This window comes from Amblyomma maculatum, chromosome 5, assembly GCF_055883805.1.
Source record: "Amblyomma maculatum isolate TAMU_Amacu chromosome 5, ASM5588380v1, whole genome shotgun sequence".
NCBI classification, from domain to species: domain Eukaryota; kingdom Metazoa; phylum Arthropoda; class Arachnida; order Ixodida; family Ixodidae; genus Amblyomma; species Amblyomma maculatum.
The window spans coordinates 144889546-144908673 of record NC_139348.1 but is presented as its reverse complement, the minus strand read 5'-3'; the positions used below and the strand labels follow the sequence as shown (position 1 = coordinate 144908673).

Genomic DNA, 19128 nt, shown 5'->3' with positions numbered 1-19128 from the left:
GCAGACAGTTTCTGAAAACGAAGCCTTCTCTGGAATTAGCCCTGTGACTCACTGGCAGTAAAAAGTTTCCTGGATGTAACATATTTTAAGCAACGCGTTCGTGGAATTCAATGGGCAAGTTACGTAAGTTATCTATATATTTAGATCGAATATCGAGCTTTGGGCACGGGGATGCAGTCATAATAGGGTCAGTCTATTAAAGCGGTATAAGAGCAGCAATATCCATCGAAACTTCCTTATGCATACATACATACATACATACATACATACATACATACATACATACATACATACATACATACATACATACATACATACATACATACATACATACATACATACATACATACATACATACATACATACATACATACATACATACATACATACATACATACATACATACATACATACATACATACATACATACATACATACATACATACATACATACATACATACATACATACATACATACATACATACATAATTTTATTACCATTCATCAATACAGATTACATTCTCGTGCCCGCAGAAGCGCAGGTGCGCTTGTGGGCGGGCCACGGCAATCGACGGGCGCGTGCTCCATGCCAAAATAAACAATAAACAGCTAATGTCGTTTTCTTTTTCAATTAGGCGGTATTTATAACCTCTCGTGGCCTACCTAAATTTCGACGATGATTGGATTTATATTGGTTGCATGTATATATTGTAGCGCCAATCTCAATCCACATATTTAGCTCGTTTTTGACACCTAACTAAAAGAAATATTTCAAATGACTCGTGTGGCTAAAGGCTTTAGATATATTATAGTGGATGACTTAATTTTTTGTACTTTTGAATGTTCATTTTAGGCAATGGTAATCTGCAAATTGCAGTCACCAAAATTTTGGACTGTTTGGATCATGTCCTAATGAACACTCTCATCGATCAGCAGTAATTATGAATTGCCACGCAGGCCGTACCTCTACTTGGTTTTTAGGCATCGTTCTAACTTTTCTTGACACTGTACAGACACTTTTGCTGGACCTATGCTCCACGAAAAAAAAAAAAAAAAAAAAAAACAACGCCTTGCTACCATACAGATCATGCCACTCAAAGCTTGCCTCAAAATCATGCTCCAGAAGAGCTGCTTTAACATCGAGCAAGATAGCCATTTCTGCAACAAGAGCATGGTTTAAGACAAGCACGGCTCCTTATGAACGTAATTAAAGGGGACTCCGAAAATCTTCTAACGACAGGCGGAACAAATCCGGAGCCGACAAGTAAAATAAAGGAGAGATGTCATACGTGCACACACTTTTGCATAACATAAAAAGACCGCCGAACGTCGACGTGTTGAAGTCGTATTTTCAGCCCCACGTAATTAAACTAGCTAGTTTTTGCAGGAGAACTGGTAAGAAAAAAAAAATTTCTCAGTACACTGTAGACCACAAGCCAAAGACTGTTAACTGTGCAACGCAAGCTGTTTATTTGCATACCATTATCTTGTGGAAAATTGTGCATAACGTAAACGGGCGGCTGCTTATGCCCGACTTCGAGAACATGAAAAGTCGTACGTACGTTATGATGACAGGGCGAACTCGCCAACACCATTCCGGGGCGGGGCAATTAAAACAAAGAGTCAGCGTGAAAAATGAAAATTGAATGACACGTGTGTGATCTTCGTAAAGAATTTATGTGTGAATATATATATATATATATATATATTTAAAGACACATAACAATGTTTCTTTGGGACAACAAAATGATGTTAATACAACGTGAAACGTAATATAACACTATTAAAATTCAAAAGTCAACATTAGTATAGTAATGTTTATCATGAATGTTATACCAATGTTCTCTTATTTCACAACAACGTTAGACCCTTAGCACAGCCCATTTTTTGACATAATTCTAATTTTCAGTGCTACCTGGGACCAATGACGAAAATTTGTGTAGTATAACGCATTTAGCAATGAAGCCGTTAGGCTGTTCCGACACTTTAGAGGAGGAGAACGTGCCGATAGAGTACGGGTCCTGGGCTTAAACGAATATACACGAAAATCATAAATGCATTCGCATGCTAACGAAATCGCCAAGCATGTGCCCAAAGAAGTCCTAGTTACAAAAACAGAAAGAGAAAAGGTAGTTTTTCTGTGCAAAAATGAGTCGATCCATTTCTTTCATAACAGACTAGGATAGCATGGAACTTTTCGGCTTTTGGATGCTCTCCATGAGTTCAGTGACGAAACGCGCACCGCTCTGATGGCCCTGTTTGCGATATTACACTTTGTGAGCTAGTGATTCAACTGGGGCGGACGCAACAGTCAAGTAACTAAAAGTAACATACGCAAAAGGCTAGATGATGCCAAAAACCGAAACCGAAACTGAACTGTGAGGGTTATTCGTAATGTATTAGTAGAAAACAATAGCTTAGACAACTAAATTAAGAAGTTGACATATTTCACAAAAATTAAGTAGATCTACTAGTGACAAATTCATTACCAACGTTAACAGTGCACGCAGGTCGAAACCGAAACTATTAGAGTCATGTGCTGAAACGCTGAAACCACTGCGTGGTGAAAACAAATATGTACTTCCACTGTATATTGTCACCAACAAATAGATAAGAAATGGTTACCTACAGGGGCAAGTAGAAGTTTTAACCTTGCGCTAATATTTTACTTCCACAATTTTTCTCTATTGTTCGTTTCGACTCTTACCACGAGGGTGCGACCCCATCGTCATATGAAATGTTTTTTTTTTTTTTTTTCGTGCTCTTCGTGAAATGGTGGCTGCGGATGTTTGTTGTGTGTATGTTCTCTTTCTTTGACGGCGCACCTCGTTGCCCCAACCGCGTGCAATGTGACATTGAGGGAAGCAGCGAAACGGGCCTCCTACGAGAAGGGAACCAACGACGCTCAGGGCGAGCACTTCCCCGCTAACCTATATACGAGCCCAGTGACTGCTTCTGGCGCCTGGCCCAATCCGCCACCAACGAAAAGAAGCCGACGTTCCTCCACGGCGTCGTCCTCGAAGTCGTCGTAATCGCCCGACGTCGTTCCTCTTTCGGGTTGTTTCGTGAGTGTGGCGGCGGACGGGAAAACGTCACGCGTGCGTGCGTACGCGCTGCGCAGTAGTCGTCGCGTGCTGTGTTTACCTCGACCGTCCGCGGGCCAGCGACGTTAGGAACAATGAATTCGCCGCATCCGCTGCTGCTCTGCTACTGCGGCGGTGGTGGTGGTTGCGTATCGGACGGGTCGCTGTCAACACGTCGTCGCAGTCGCGCCCGTGCTGTGGGCCGCAGCTTGTTTGCGTAGTTTGAGTTAACCAGCGGCGTCCAGTCTCGTGTTTTGTGCTGTGATTGCCACCCTCACCAGTCCTTTTCTTCACTCTTCACTCTCCTCCACGTCCTCGCCCATTCTGTTACGCCACCAACAGCTGTTTTTCTGCCAGCCGATCCAAGAGAGGCGGTGGCTTGGCTGTGACGGCATCGTTTGAGGGTCAACGACGGAGTGTTTGCGTGTGTTCGGTGGTCAGGGCGAACGCAGTCAGTAGCAACAGCGGTGTGTGTGTGTGTGCAGTGTCTGTGCGTGAAGCGAGGTAGCTGCGACAGCAGTGCGTCCGTGTTTCTGAAGGTTTCTCTGATTCCCTCGCGCGCGTTCCTTCGTCGAGCCGCTCTTCTCAAGGCAACCGCGCGCGCAGCCGCCCTTCCCATGTCGCTGTCATCATCGGCGCCGACGACGGCCGCTGTGCTATGCATTCCTCGAATTCGTCACCACCACCTTCGCGCCGGCGCGGAGGACAACAAAACGGCAGCGGCGGTCACCACCCGGGTTCCTTTTTCACGATTCCTCGATGGATGGGCGGAGGAGGCAGTGGCAGCAAGAAACAGCTGCAGTACCGCAGTCTCCGCTCACTCGAGGACCCAACTCCAACGTCGTCTTCCGTGGCTGGAGTGCCATCGTCGTCCTCGACTGGACGCCGCAAGCGTCCCAGCCTCTTCGATCAGATGGTGAAACGCTTCTTCACACCGCACGTCGGTCACCACCATAGTAACCGGGGCTCGTCTTCGGATGCCTGGAACGGTGGCGGCAAGTATTCGGCGCCTTCGAGAAGCGGCTCGCTCCGAGACCTGAGGACGCGAGCCGTGGGTGGTGATCCAGGAGGCGGCGACGAGGGGTTCTTCACAGGCAAGCGTCAGGACGCGGGTTCCAACTCCACCGCGCTCCCTCGCACCCACGTGCCCGCCGTGGCTGGGATCCGCAATGAAGGCAACACTTGCTTCATGAACGCCGTGCTGCAGTGTCTGAGCAACACGGACGCGTTTGCCGAGTACCTGGTATCGCGCGCCTACCGTCAGGACCTCGCGGAGGCCAGGAGTGGCGGTCGCGGTTTCGCGTCGTCATCTTCGGGCGGTGGTGGTTGTGTTGGTGGTGGGTCGTCCTCGACGTCAGCGCTCGTCACAGAGCAACTGGCGCACGTTCTCAGTGCTTTGTGGTCGTGCCGGACAGATGGTGATTTCGCAGCGCGTTTCAAGGCGTGTGTCGAGAAGCACGGCAGTCAGTATCAGGGCAGCGAACAGCACGATGCCCAGGAGTTTCTCATGTGGCTTCTCGACAAGGTTCACGAGGAACTGGCCGACGATTCGGTGGCTGTCGGCAGCAGTGGGACGACGTCGTCCCGAACGAAGCGGGGGTCGATGAAGCGCTCCAAGGTATGCAGCTACTACGTTGTGCAGGAATTTGGTGTGAGCTACCATAGCAGTTTCGAATGGCATTTTCTTTTTTATCATATGGCCTGCCCACTTGGCAGGGGTGGTTGAGTGCCAAGGTGCAGCGTCACAGTTTTGAATCCTAAACGAAGTTTTTTTGCCTTTAGTAGTGACTTCGCGTTTTAGCTTGCTGTGAGCTATAACAAGCAATGTTCAAGCAGTTCGTTACCATCTGTTTCAGCTTTGGCTTCTTTGACTTGCTGAGAGCATCAAAATGCTCTGGTGCAAGTCTTTGTTGCTTTTGTTTTTAAATAATTGAGGTTACGGTTGGATTTGGCCTGTCATCGCGTTGTTGAATGAGATGGGGAAAACTGGGCATGCGCTTCTGATTATATGTCCATGGTAGGCTGTAGTGTCCATTGTTGTGTACCTTCACTTTCTTGGCCCGCTGGATTGTCTTGGTGACTAGGGTGCCTGATTACTGAGCTAGGCTACCTTGGTTTAAACCGACAAAGTAGGAAGTTGGTGTCTGCATACTGTGCAATATAAATGCATGTTGCCCTGGGTGGCCGAAATTATCTGGCACTCTTCAACCCCATCAGTCAAATTTTATTTGTTTGTTTATCTTACTTTCTCTCACCGGCCATATTTATCTTTCTGTGTGTGCAATTCCATCAATGCCAGCATAAGTCGGTGAAAGTAGCCTGACCGGGAGGTAGTAATGAGCAATCGCAGATGCATTTCTATCACATATGTACTTTTTTTTTATTCTTTGGCTTCACAGGAAATGATGTTGGGGGAGTGACGGTTTCCAACAGCTGTCACAGCGTGACTCACATAGCAGTGTCGAAACAGATGTGTTCAGCCGGGTACACTCTGTTCACGCTCTGGGTTGCTGACACTCGGAAGCGAAGCCTTATATGGCAGTTGTGGATTTTACGGATTGAATTGAAACTGTGACTTGAAATGGAGTGCACACACAAAGAGTTGGTTGTCAATTATCATTTATAGATCCCTTAAAGGTCCTATCAGGGACATTAGATAAGGGGGAGGGGGAGTAGACAGCAGTGTTTCCACTTTTGTTGTTTTCCGCTTAAACGCCCGAATGGTGACTCTAACATCAAAGTGTAGTTTGCGTCACCTGAGGTATGCCATGACAGTATCAAAGGTATACTGATATTCTATGAATTAAGTGCGAAATCACATAGCCAGAGTCTACACTTTTCTAAAGCAAATTATATCTTCAGCATGAATTAGAAGCCACGAATTAGGTTATGCATACATTGCTTGCTGAAGCAAGCAAGAAAGCACATTTCTCATATGTAAATGAAACCATTAGTATCACCGTGAAAGCAGATCTTGCACTTAGAGTTAGTGTAACAAGCTTGTGGTTTGGACAGCTGAGAAATGATATAGCAATCTGATAGAGCACTAAACCACGAATAGCAAAGAAAGACCTTGCATGGCTCAGAGAATCTAAAAAGTACTCAAACAGCCCTCGCATACGCTTCTAGTAGGGGGGACATACTGTCATACCACGTGAACTGGTCAGAGCTGCACGATTTCTAGCTTCCGGTCTTATTTTGGGAGATATACCTCGGCTACCTGCCATAGCGTATCCGTAGATGACATTGATGGTTGTCGTTGTGGTAGTCTTTTTCCTTTTTTTTTTTTTAATACATAGAACCTCATACAGGCTTTACAATTTGGGATAAAAAGCTATGAATGTGGGCTCTGGCCATTGTGCAATTATTGTGAAATGTCCTTCCACACAACCTTCTTTTTAAATTTTTTTTTCAGCCATTTAACCTAGTACTTGCAGTGCCCGAGAGGTCTTTAAAAAGTACTTGTGGTCTTGGTAGAATAAAGTTTTCACCTTTTTGTTGCTCTGTTCTTGTCTGTTGAGCAGCGCTAATAGTATTGTGTTTGTTTCGCGGAGAAAATGGGTTGAGAAAGTGCAGTTTTGTTTTCCCCACCGTCACATACAAACTTGTGAGAATGATTTCGGTGTTCGTGGATTCACAGTCGCTGGCTGGAATCGGTGCGGTTGTGCCTTGAAGATCCACATACACAAAAAAAAATGTATCGACGTCTTGGTAGCTCGCATTGGAAAACGGCAGGTGACGACACTGTTTCTTCTGTTGTAGTTGTCGGCCCGTAGAAGCCCCTTTTTTTCCCAGTTGAAGTAGCCTCTGTGCGTCTATAAGGCTCTGATCGATTGGTAGAAGGCAACTTTAGTCTAATCTGAGGCCCCTCTTTAAGTTTGCACTCACCTTTCAGGGGAAGTTGTTAGAGAAATTTCATTTACGAGCGTACCGCTTTCCTTTCTTGCATTTCCAGCAGTCGCAGCTACTTTGTAGACTATGAAGTAAACCATGTTCAGGAAAATGAGGCTCAGAGAGCATGCTAGGCGTTTTTATTTTTTTGTTGCTTGTTGGGCTCATTCTTCAAGAAAGTTGAAAGGGTAAGGAAATAAAGGGATACTGAAGATTACGTGAAACCAGCCTACATCAATTATGGCTTTTAAATGGCAAAAAGATTACATTTCCCGGAAGTGAAGGTTCTGCACACTAGGAAAATACAGAAAAAGAAATAAAGGTGCAGTTCACACCAGCCATCGTGAACAAACTGCAATGATGTCGGTACTTTTTCTTGGGTGTGGATTCTCTTCCATCATCCACTTCTGACTAGTGATAGTTCTCCCAGCATTGTTATTGGTGTTGCCAGTTTTGAGGGGGGTGGAAAGAAAACGCTCTCTGTTCAGCTCAAAATTCCTCGGTAATAAGCACAGGGAAGGGACCCACTTCCTGCTTCATATGTGGAACTGTAGATTATAAAACTTTGAGCGACTCTTCTGAAGCAAGGAAACCAGATTGGGGATCTCCCCATTCTAATGTGACTTTGTTTAGCCTTATCAATTGGCAAGACCTTGTCCTGCGAAAAGGAGCTACCCACTACTGTGGGGGCCCCTTATGAGGCTATTTGCATTTGCTAGTGCAAGTTGTTTTTTTTTTTTTTTTTGGTCCGTCCAGCGGCATCACAAAAAAAGGTGGGGGCGAGGGAGGAGGGGTGACCATCTAATATTTGCAGTGTGGACCAATGTATGCTGAGAAGGAAAACCTTTCTGGCCCGTTTCTCCTCCTTCATCTCTCCAATAGTTACAATACACCCTTTTTCCCCGCTTTGAGAGAGCAGAAAAGAAAGCCCATGCTATATTGTCAATGGAAATGTCCCTTGTAATCTCTTTGACTGAGGATTACTGGCTGCATTTCTGCTCAGTGTTATAACTAATGCGTTACTATTGACTTGAGTCCCTTTGATCAGCCCCGCCGGGGTGGCACAGTGGTTAGGGCGCTCAGCTACTGTGCCCAAGGATGCGGGATCAAATCCTGGCCTCGGCGGCCTCCTCTTCATGGAGGCGTAAAGCAAGGTGTCCATGTGCTGTGCGATGCCAGTGCATGTTAAAGAACCCTCGAGTGGTCAAAATTTCCGGAGCTCTCCACTACGGCGTCTCATAGCCTGGTTGCTTTAGGACATTAAACCCCACAAACCAAACCAATCCCTTTGATCACACTTTGGTTTTAATGTGGTGCTGTTATTTCTACTACACCAAATTAAAACCAAACTGCGCCCTTCTAGAAACACTTGCCTTCCCTTGGAATCCACTCTGTCATCCTTATTTTCTTATCACTTTACATTCCCTGCCCACGCCCATTTGATTTAGACTAGATTGTCATCAACTCATGTTTGTTCCTCGACCGATTTGACACCGCATTCCAATGACATAAATGGGGGTTTCACCGTAAGGGGAGCTTTTGTAGACAAGGAATTTCACGATGAAAATGCAGGTGTCGCTGTCACGGGCTGGTTTTTGCAAGTTGAGTGCGTACGTTGGCACCGACTTTTCAGGCGCATTTCCCAGAGTCGGCCTACAGAGAGTCAAATTGACCAAGAATGATAGTTAGACAGTGTTCTCCTCGGTGTCCCAGTGCAGGCCTCTTTTGCTCCAGTGAATGCGTGTGAAATGTGCACTACTTATGCTGTTGTAATGCAAACCATATGGCTGTGTGGCGAGGGTTCTCATCTCGGTGTAGCGGAGCGCACACTCGCAGGTAACTTTGTATCACAAAGCTTACCACGGTTGGCACAATCGAGTGGCCTCGTAATCTTTGTCCCCATTCACGTCGACCGTTGTTTACCAGGTGAGGGGGGATGTCCGGGACAGGAATTTCGAGATAGCGGGGGCAACAACAGGCTCATATCAACAGTGCTGAGAGATAACAGCAGCACCTGGCTCTTGTGGGCTCTTATCTTGCGCCCAGTTGTGTTGGCAGAATTTGAGGTTTCGCAGGCGCATACTATGTGTACCATTTTTTTGTCAGCTTGATAACATCGGGCCCCTTCCTGTAACTAAGTGGCGGTTGAGTCACTGATCTCTAGTTGTTTTGTTCAAATGTTTGCTTATTCATTCGGTGACGGGTTCACTTTCCGTGTCAATGTCTTTTGTTTAATGAGTTTGCTGGCAAGGTAGATAGAGCACCGGTAGAAGCAACCCCTTCATTTGGAAATCTGCTTGGTTATTAAGGTGGCAACAGTGCACATAAGTGGCAGACTTTCACGGTCGGAATTCTGCATCTCAACTGGCAGCTTTGTGTATCCTTTGTAAGAACATTGCAGTGTGCTAGTGCAGTAACATAGATCTACAGTGTAAGGTGGAAGATGGACCTGTCACTTGAAACACAGAAACAGGCAGTTTTCATCGGGGGTGTGAGTCATTCCAGACACTGACACATAAAGCTTAAGTGTGTGCTTTGATCTGAAGGTCCTCAAGATAGCAGCACAGGCTGCACTTTTCTTTGCATTATCTGCACTGCACTGCTATGGGAAGTCACAATTTTAGGGGGCCGGCTAAGCAAACGCTCCTTACAAGAAAAAGAAGAGAACCTTGTGCATTTGTGAATGACCATAGAGGGCTACAAGCAAGACGGCAGTGTTTTCTTCTGGATGCATAGTGCCTTGAGGCGTGTTCAAAGTCACTGTAAACATGCGAACAGAATTTTTTTTAATTTGGAAAACGACTGTTCTTTTTCGTATTAGGCACGTATGTACACAGGTACATACCTGCCAAGTTTTACAATTTTATCGTAAAGTGCCCGATTTTCAGGGCTTTCTTACGAATATTGTAGAGCCTAATCTCGTTTTACGATTTTTCTTGATTTGTGTGTTGGCTAAAAAAAGCTAGCAGGGTTAGACCGAGTAGACATGCAAAAACGCGAACCCAGCTGGTTTTGTGCCGCATGTGCAGTCTCGTGGTGGGCTGTATACTCCCCGGTACATCTTATGTTTGCCATATCACTTGTCGGTGCCTCTACTCCAATCAGATCATGCTTGTTCAATAAAGTACGGCTATGTCATCATCTCAGTTGTTGACTTTTCGGCTAGCCGAGGCTGTCAAGCTGTTAGTTAGGCTTACCGTGTTAGTAGCGTAGTTGCTGCGAGTAAGATTATGAGATGTCTGCAGGAAGTACTTTCAAATGTTCATGCTCAAATATTCAAGAGAATTTTATGCATACAAAAATATAGCAAAGGCGAAAGTTACGCTTTGTGCACCTACTGCCGTTTGATGTGAATATTGCACATGCTGGTCATCGGGAAATTCTGCTCCATATCGGTACAAAAAATAAGGATTCGGGTAGTATCGTTGACACCAACGAGAAGATTAGTGGGTATTTTAATTCTGAAGTGGACCAAGCCACTATTCAAGCCGAGTGTCTCTTCACGGCTTTTCTGATCAAGTAGAAGTAACCATTCAGGAGTGCACAGATGAGCAGGGCACATTGTTGGTTGCCAGTCTTCAGGACATTGAGCATACTTTCAAGTATGGCAAGCTCTCAGAAGTTATGTTAGGTATTCTGACTCTCCGATGCAGTAACGCAGAGTGTGAAAGAGTGTTTAGCAAAGTCAAGAAGACGTGCGCCAGATTTTGCTCCTTCATGTCAAAAAAGGACCTAGAACAACTGTATTGTCAAATGCAAGGAGTCTGGAGTTTGTCACGATCAGGTGTTCAGCAAGGACTTCCTGCAAAGCAGTAACCTCCTCAGTACTTTCCCAACTTTTCTCTTCAAATACGTCTTTATAAAGCTGTGTTTACGTGCCTTTTCAGTACTATAGTTTAGACTGCTCTGTTTTCCATCATTTAAAAGAGATTTTGAGTAATAAAAGCGTTTTAGTATTTTTCACCGAATTCTAGTATTTCTTGCCATCATCTGTAGTAGATTTAGCACTGTGTGGTTGGCATGTCTGCAGGTAAATCTGTGTGGGGTTGTGACCGTGCCACGTTCTGTTGCAGAGTCGGTCATCGTCAACGTCGTCCAGGGGTGGAGGTGGCAGCGGGGCGGCTGTCACACCGTGGCAGGGCAGTCCCGTGGCGGCGCTGTTTGCCGGCCAGCTGAGGCTGCGTCTCAAGTGTCCCAGCTGTGGCCAGCAGAGCAACACCTTTGACCCGTTTGTGTGCCTCTCGCTGCCCATACCGGCGGCCAGTCAATGGCTGTGTCACGTGCTCTTCGTCCCACGCAACTCTCCACCCGTGAGAGAAGATTCCGTTTTTTTTTTTCTTTTCTCTCCCTCTCACTTTTCTATAATCTGATGCAAGGAAAAATGGAGACTTGTGCTGTTAAAGAGAACATGAGATCGCGTGGCTCTCGGGCTTTACAAAGCACTTCCAAAAGAGCCGGCGGCAAACAGTCGCTCAAGGTGCAGGAGCAGTATGCACAGCCGGGTGCTTTGCCGGAGTGTGCACTTGATGTCAGCCATTCTGGCCCTGTTGTCAGTGGCAGCACCTTGCAAAGTGTTTAAGCCATGCAATCGCATGCACCCTTAACAGTGGACCGTACTATACAATGTGCAGCACAGGGGTACAACAGTTGTTGGAATTTCAGCATCAGTCGCTGCTTATAACATAATAGAAGTGGGTTTCAGGACAGAACCGGAGAGTTTTATTGACTCTTTGAGGTTATAAAATTTGCCCTATTTTCAAAATAGGGACACCTCTCATCAACAGCAGGTATTGGTTGTTGTCGCGCCCATCTTGAGCGCTCACCAAGCCGGCTACATCCCTGCAATCGTGTTATTTGAGCATAAAGTATAAACATGAGTGCGAAGAATTCAGTTACACAGACTTTTATTTGCTCCTCCATGGTGGCTCAGGGAACCCCAGGTGATGGAAGTCCTGCACAATGGCGTCCCTTGTAGCCGAAGTAATTTTGAGACATTAAACCCTATGAACCATATCCAACTTTTATTTTTATTGAGAGCACATTCTCAGTGATGTTTCATTAGATGTTTGCCATTTTTAGTTTTTGGGATGCTGGATGGGGTTTACATATCAGCATCATAGAGCAGCTTTTCTTGTTTGTTTGCTTAGAGATTTTGGGTAGCTGCCTTGACCTTCAGGACCCCTTGTAGCAATATCATGGTATGCGTGCTGTGTAGCGACGTACCATGTGGCTTTCAAGAGACTGGCTGAATTCTCAAAGGCCTTTGTGGTGCCCTCTTTTGTACCAATCTCTTTTCAATGCAAAAGGGGTTGGTTATAAATGTTAGAAGTCCATGCTGTGAACCTATTATGGCTGTTTCTTTACAAAAAAAAAAAAAATTCTGAATATTAACTGCGCACAATGTCTATGGGTTTATGATAGAATTGTTGAGTCTAATTTACTCAGGGATGGAAGAAAACGACGACACGACGTCGTCAAAAGCTAAAGGATGTGCACTGACATCACAGTTAACACTTGTTGAAAACCAGCATGATACAGTCTGCCTTGAGCCTTTAAGCTCGAAGCAGAGCAAGCATAGTTTACTTGTATGTTAGTGGTTAATGCAAAAGGGGATGGTTATAAATGTTCGAAGCTCATGCTGTGAACCTATTATAGCGTTTTTTTTACGAAAAAAAAAATTCTGGATCTTAACTGCGCACAATGTCTTTGGGTTTATGATAGAATTGTTGACCTAATTACTCAGGGATGGAAAAAAAAAGACGACACAACATCGTCAAAAGCTAAAGGATGTGCACTGACATCACAGTTAACACTTGTTGAAAAGTAGCATGGTACAGTCTGCCTTGAGCCTTTAAGCTTGAAGCAGAGCAAGCATAGTTCACTTGTATGTTAGTGGAACCAACACACTACTTTGAACGAACCACTAGTTTTGAGTAGTCGACTATGATTTGTACGTGTCTGCGCACATATTCCGGAGACATGCCCGTCCTCTTTCCAAGCTGCCACTAGGAAAGCCAGCAAGGCTGTGGAACTTTGTCGATTTTAACTTCTGTCGTACCGCACAAGATATTTGAATTACAGATGTAATTTTGAGTTGTCTGCGAACGAACTGATGTGAAAAAAATGCAAGCACGATGCATTGTCGTCGCATAGTCTCTGTCATTACAGCCAGCAAAGCTGCATTTAGTGTCTAGTGATTAAGGATGAACTCCTTCACCAAGCACTTATTTTGACTTGCTGTCGTCAGTCACAGTGTCATTGGTTATCGCCAGAATTTTGGCTACCCCATTCTCGACATGCCAATGTCCTGCTGATGTCCTGTAGACATCGGCATGCATCATGGCATTATGTGGCTCTAAAGCACTTGTTTTGAATGGCTTAGGACAGAAGCAGCTGTGATCGAAGGAAGTCGCAGGGGAATCGGGTGGGACCAGTGTAGTGTTTTGGATCGGCGAGTACACGCGACGTGCAGGGACCACATGATAAAACTATACTCTGCATTGGCACTGTCATGTTCTGAGTACACTGAACATGTCATTGAACACATTGACGGTCAGGTGGCGGTGAACGTTAGCTGTCACTTTATCCAGTGTGGCGTTACCATGCCACACGCAAACTTGGAACATTGCTAATTCTACGAGTTATCCACAATTTTGAATTGGTTGACGTCGATTAATAGAGGTTTTACTGTATTGTGCTGGAGCAACAAGCTTTCTGTAGTGGCTTCTGGTGACGTGTCGTTCATCTGACAACAACCTTATAGGAAAAGAAAGTCAGTTACAGACTGTAAACCTACTTTTGTCCTTAGCCTCCTCCGCTAGTTAAAAATGTGTTATCCGGTTCCATGAAAAGCACGAGACAAATTTTTGTTTTCCCAGTTCTCGTTTCTCACATGCAACCAGTACAGGGCGCCTCGTAATCTCTCCGAAAATATTTGGGACAAATTATTAGTTAAGGAGGGAGTTCAAAAGTACTAATAAGGAAAATAGTTGTAATGTTAGGAGGCAGGAAGGGAGCAGAGTGTCAGGGAACAAAAGCAAGTTTAATGCTATCCTGGGTTTACATAAGAAGGACGTATGTTACAAAGGAAAATTGAACGACTTTCAACAAGGATAGCAGAACAAAATTCCTAAGGAAGGCGGAAACCGTAGCTCTGGTATATGTGGCTTTATGTGAGTTGTCTTTATAGTGCATTCACAGCTTGGAGCTTCCACGGTCTTTCCAGTACCACTTTCAAACGTTTTTTTACTCTCTTTTTGCCAAAGTTAGGGGGTCTGGCCTATAAAATGAATATTGGGGGTTCGACCTACACTATTGAGTTTTTTTGTAAGGGTTACGACTCTCTTGTGGGGGGGAGGAATTCAGTACCATTCATGGACCTGTTGTAAGCTAATATATCAGTTACACAGAGACGGAGGAGACTTTAAAATAATACGCTTCCTCCAATTTTCGGTGACAGTGGCCTTCACTCCGTGTTCTCCTCTGTCTTTGCTCAGACGAAGCTGGCCTTCCACACAGACTTCGGAGCAGCGATGGATCAGGTGCGACTGCGGATATCTGCCGAATGCCACATTCCTCCGGATCAGGTACGGTCGTCTGCGTTGCACTTTTTTCCTGTTATTATCACCGCTTTACAAGTACAATTTCTGAAGCCAAACCAAGCTTTGCTGTGCAACCGTTTGTCACTGTGGTCACGTAAATCGTGCACAACAAGGTTGTGAATGGCAGATACGAGGCAGCACCCTCTGGAGTGGAATTTCTTTTTCTCAAAAATAGCCGGTTTGCGAAAAGGCACGACTATGGGGGGCTGTTGTGTTTTGCTTCAATCTTCTCCATTTACTTCTCTCCTAGAGGTATTAGCAGGGGGGTCCTGTTGTTTTCGTAAAAGAAAAATGACTTAAGCTTAATCCCAAATTGGCATGCGGAGTGATTGTTGTGTTTTTTCTGGCTTATCTCCGTGCAATTTCTGGCACTATTGGGAGTGTGTTATCATTGTGGAATCCTTCTGTGAGTGCACTTCGTGTTTGTTGACGTATTTTCATGCTGTACATCGAATGTAGCAAAACGTTATCACAGCTCTACCAGCGTTGCCGTTACCAATGCACAGTGACATACATACAATGTTTATATACTCAATTGTATGAGAGTTATTAGTTGTCAAGGAAGTGAAAAGTCACCCGTTGCATTGTAACTAAGTCAGCATTATGGATCAATTGGATAATTTTGCAGTGTGAGGCAATGAGGCTGTGTATTTTCCTCTTTGGCACTGGCAAAAATAACCGCCATGTTGTAACAATAATAGACCTGTTAGATTAAAATAAGCGTGATGTATGCGAGAGGGTACCCAAAAGAAACCAAACTAATTTTTTGGTGGGCAGCGCTTTCATAGTACCTTGTTTTGCCGCCAGGAGCGCATAGAGTGAACATTCCAGAGTTAGTCAGCCAGGTGGCGTCGCTGAAGGTTAGACTTACTAGCTTCGGCAGAGTTTATAGTGACAACTGTTTTCTGTGAGGGTCGTTTTTGCAACGGCTGATTTTCGTGAACAGCGTGCGGCGGTGAAATTGTGCTTTCTCTTCGGGAAAAAATGGAACAGGAACTCCTGAAATGTTAAAAACGGTGTACAAGGATGGTGCTATGGGGAAAACTCAAGCATTTGAGTGGTTCTCCGGTTTCAAAATTGGTGGAATGTCGATTGATGACTAACCTCGTTCTGGTCATCCTTCCACTGCCCGAACACATGAACATGTTGAAACAATTCGTGTAATTATAATTATTTGACCAAAAATGGTATCACCCCTGTTCCTCACTCCCCCATCACCGGACCTTGCCCCGTGTCACTTTTTGTTTCCCAGAATGAAAAATATACATGAAATTAATGCGTTTTGCTGATTTTGTGGAGGCAAAGAAAAAAACGACGCAGGCGCTGTCAAGCATTACGAAAGATGAATTTAAACAACTTTTTTTGAAAAAGTGGAATGAAAGTATAGACAAGTGTATTAGTGCAAGTAGAGAGTACTTTGAAGGAGATTGAAGGTTTGGGCTTAAAATGTGAATAAATAGGTTCAAAAGGAAATTAGTTCGGTTTCTTTTGGGTAGCCCCTCGTATATGCATATTGATTTTATTTATTTACTTTTTTTTTTTTTTCATTTACCATTACTGTAAACCTTGCCAGGTTCTGAAAGGCGGGGGAATGGCATCGTAAAAATTTCAAGCTTCTGACAATATGCACAAGGAAGAAAATACCAGAATCTTTGTCCAGCATTACACAATAATCATCAGGGACGTGTAGGTTGTAGAAAAAGAGTAGCCGGCATGTTTCACACCGGGCCATTTTGTTAGTAAAAAATGTTTCCACCTTCGCGGTGAACATACTCGCAGATTGCAAGAGGTTCACAAAGCTGGAGTGTACACGCAAGTCGCCGACCTGGGTTGGCTCGGTGTGGTCATGTTGCAAGTTGAATGGAGTGCGATAGTACATGTCCTTGATTTTTCCGTTATCACCAGCTTAATGTGAGTAGCAGATGCCGCCCTTCGAAGCCCCTTATGAAATAGATAATTGTGCTCCTACTGTTGCCCCCACCAATTCGGGGTGCAAGAGGCACGTAGGAGCACAGTTACCTATTATGGTGCGCATTACTCTGACTCACACATCGAAGCTAAAACCCTTTTGGAAGAGTCGATTGACGCCACCATGAGATAGTGGCTTCTCTCGCTGGAAGCCTGATGATGATATCACTGATCAGTAACTAAACGGGAACAATGAATTCAGGCTGGAAATGGTTTGGATTCATCCACAGGTAATACACGGCGGAAATCTGACAGGGTAACTCAAAATAACGGCTTGAGGGGCTAGTTGGTGCATCATCGTATTCAGATATGTGGCGCAAACAAACACAAACACGGGAGAAGATACACACCACACGCGCACACTACCAACTGTAAGAAGAACCGGAAAACACTTCCTCTTCTACACTCAGGCGCCACATATCTGAATACGCTGACAGGGTAAAATTGTAAAAAAAAGAAACATCATGTATTATGTGCGAGTCTTTACGGTAAGTGTCGCGGTGGCAAAGTAAAGGCCGACGTAGGTCAGATTTGCAGGTTTAATTCTTCGCTCTTAATGTGCTTGTTTGAACTGTTTGTAGTGATTGACGTCAAGAAATGCAATGTTGTGAGCTATCTGGAATGTCTCTAGACATTGCTGTTTAGCGTTTTGCAAAAGTGATGTAGCAACAGTTTTCTGGGCTGCTGCCCAGATTGGGACTTGCTACGGCGCTGCTTAGTTGCTGAAAGTGTGTGGGTGTGGAGTTGACATTTTGGTTTTATTTTTTGCTTAACACAAGAGTACTGTAACTTTGAACACTTGTGCACGACATTAGTTGCATACAAAACATTTATCCACAATTTTTTTTTTTCCTCGTTTTTTTCTAAATGGTCAATTTTTGTTCATTTATTGTGTGAGCCTCTCAAGTTTTCCCTATCTTGTTCATAAGCAGTGCATATTGTGGTTTCATATTAATGTTCATAAACATAGGACTTTGTTAGCTCTACTATGGTGGCCCGCGATAAATGAACATGTTTAAATGCCTGAGTGAAAAAAAAAGAAAAACATTTCATGTACATTGCCTTGAAAATGCGTTATTTTTTTCTGTAAGCTGTAAATTGTCAGTAAATTGTCTAAAATAATGAGCAGGCCAGCTGATTTGAGTCTAAACCTGCGATTGATGCATTGCATTAGACCAAATATCAAATACAATTCCGGTTTCACTTTTGCCTGGAATTTGGTACATTTGAAACCCTTCGTAGTGTGGAAACAAGACCTGCATTATGTTGTGTCGTGTGGTTCATTCTCGGAAATTCAAGCTCATGGCAGAAGCTTTTGCTGAGAGGAGGAAATGCCACGGCTGACAGCTAGCTCTTTTTTTGTGTGTTATCGTAGGAAGCACGCCTGAGCGAGGAAGCTTCTCGTTAGAAGGCACCTCCTGTTTGAGTTAGCGGCAGCTCTTCGCAGTTTTGTGCTGTATTTTTTTGCCTCGTTTTATTTTTGTAACACGTGTCTGGAATGCATTCTATGCTCGTGCACTTCCTCCATTTCTTGTACCACTGCCACTCAATGGAAACCCCATCGCCACTGCCGTGGCACGACTGTTCTGGGACAGTTAACAGGCAGAGATCCGAACTTTCACTGAAGCATGGCTACAAGAAAAATTGCTACCTTATTTGGTGGTTTACTGTGCTATCTGTGTTGGGTCCACAATGATAATTATACAGCGCAGCTTTCTAAACAGTCACCTTCTATTTTGCGTGTACTTATTAAGTATTTATTTAAGTATTATGAAGTATTTTGCAAATAGATCAACACATTTGGCATTTTGGAGCACTGATACTTTTAAAAAAGTGGTCGTACCAAGGGTTCTATAAAGCATGAATGTGACTATGTTAAAAGTGATCTTCTGCATTGATTCGCAAAGCCCGCCTTGGATGATTCTTGGATGTTTCTTGGACATCATGCAGTTGCTGCTGCTGGAAGAGACCAAGGAAGGATTCGGCACGCTGTTTGAGGGCGACGAGATTGCGAGCGCCGTGTCAGCAAACTCGCGCCTAGTGGCCCTTGAGCTGCCCCCCGCAAGCACGGACCCGACCGTGCCCAAGGACAGCCAGATCCTTGTCCTGTGCCGGTCCAGGGTGGGAACGTCCGGTCCCTGGTGAGTCTCCCATGAGCAGCCTTTTGTGGTGCAGTTGCGTTATACTCCCGGGCAAGTTTTTGTGGCTATGCAGCCAAAGCTACAGAGCCAAAACGCATCAGCTCGCTGCGCAGCAGAATACAGTCCCTCGATAAATTACGCGAATTGTGGTCTGAAATATTATATCATTATAGAAATGTCTATGTTGTTATTACATCAAGATTGTACTACAATATAGGCCAGTACAAAGTTAGTGTAGTGCATTTTAAAATTAGTATACGACACAGTGCAAACAGGATGGCGGCGCCATCGGCTGGGAATCTCCCGAAGTGTACGTCGGCTGCTGCTGCTACATTTACCCGTCGGTTTCGATGCGCATGCGTAACGCGCTTGTTTTGGCACATGATTGTCATTAACCGTGAATATGCGCTCACTTAGAACTTAAGTAGTCTAAAGAAACACAT

The 19128-nt window shown here is 44.6% G+C and overlaps 1 protein-coding gene across 2 annotated transcripts in view; it reads left to right on the top strand.

Moving 5' to 3' along the window:
* Positions 1-2770: 2770 nt before the first annotated feature.
* The window catches only part of LOC146189849 (ubiquitin carboxyl-terminal hydrolase 43-like), a 42005-nt gene continuing 25647 nt past the window's right edge, over positions 2771-19128 (top strand). For both annotated transcript variants that reach the window (XM_084604617.1, XM_084604616.1), the window contains exons 1-4: positions 2771-4702; positions 11049-11285; positions 14472-14561; positions 18495-18685. In XM_084604617.1, coding sequence (XP_084460743.1) covers positions 3743-4702; positions 11049-11285; positions 14472-14561; positions 18495-18685 — 1478 coding nt within the window. In that variant the 5' untranslated portion in view covers positions 2771-3742. The remainder of the gene's footprint in view (positions 4703-11048; positions 11286-14471; positions 14562-18494; positions 18686-19128) is intronic.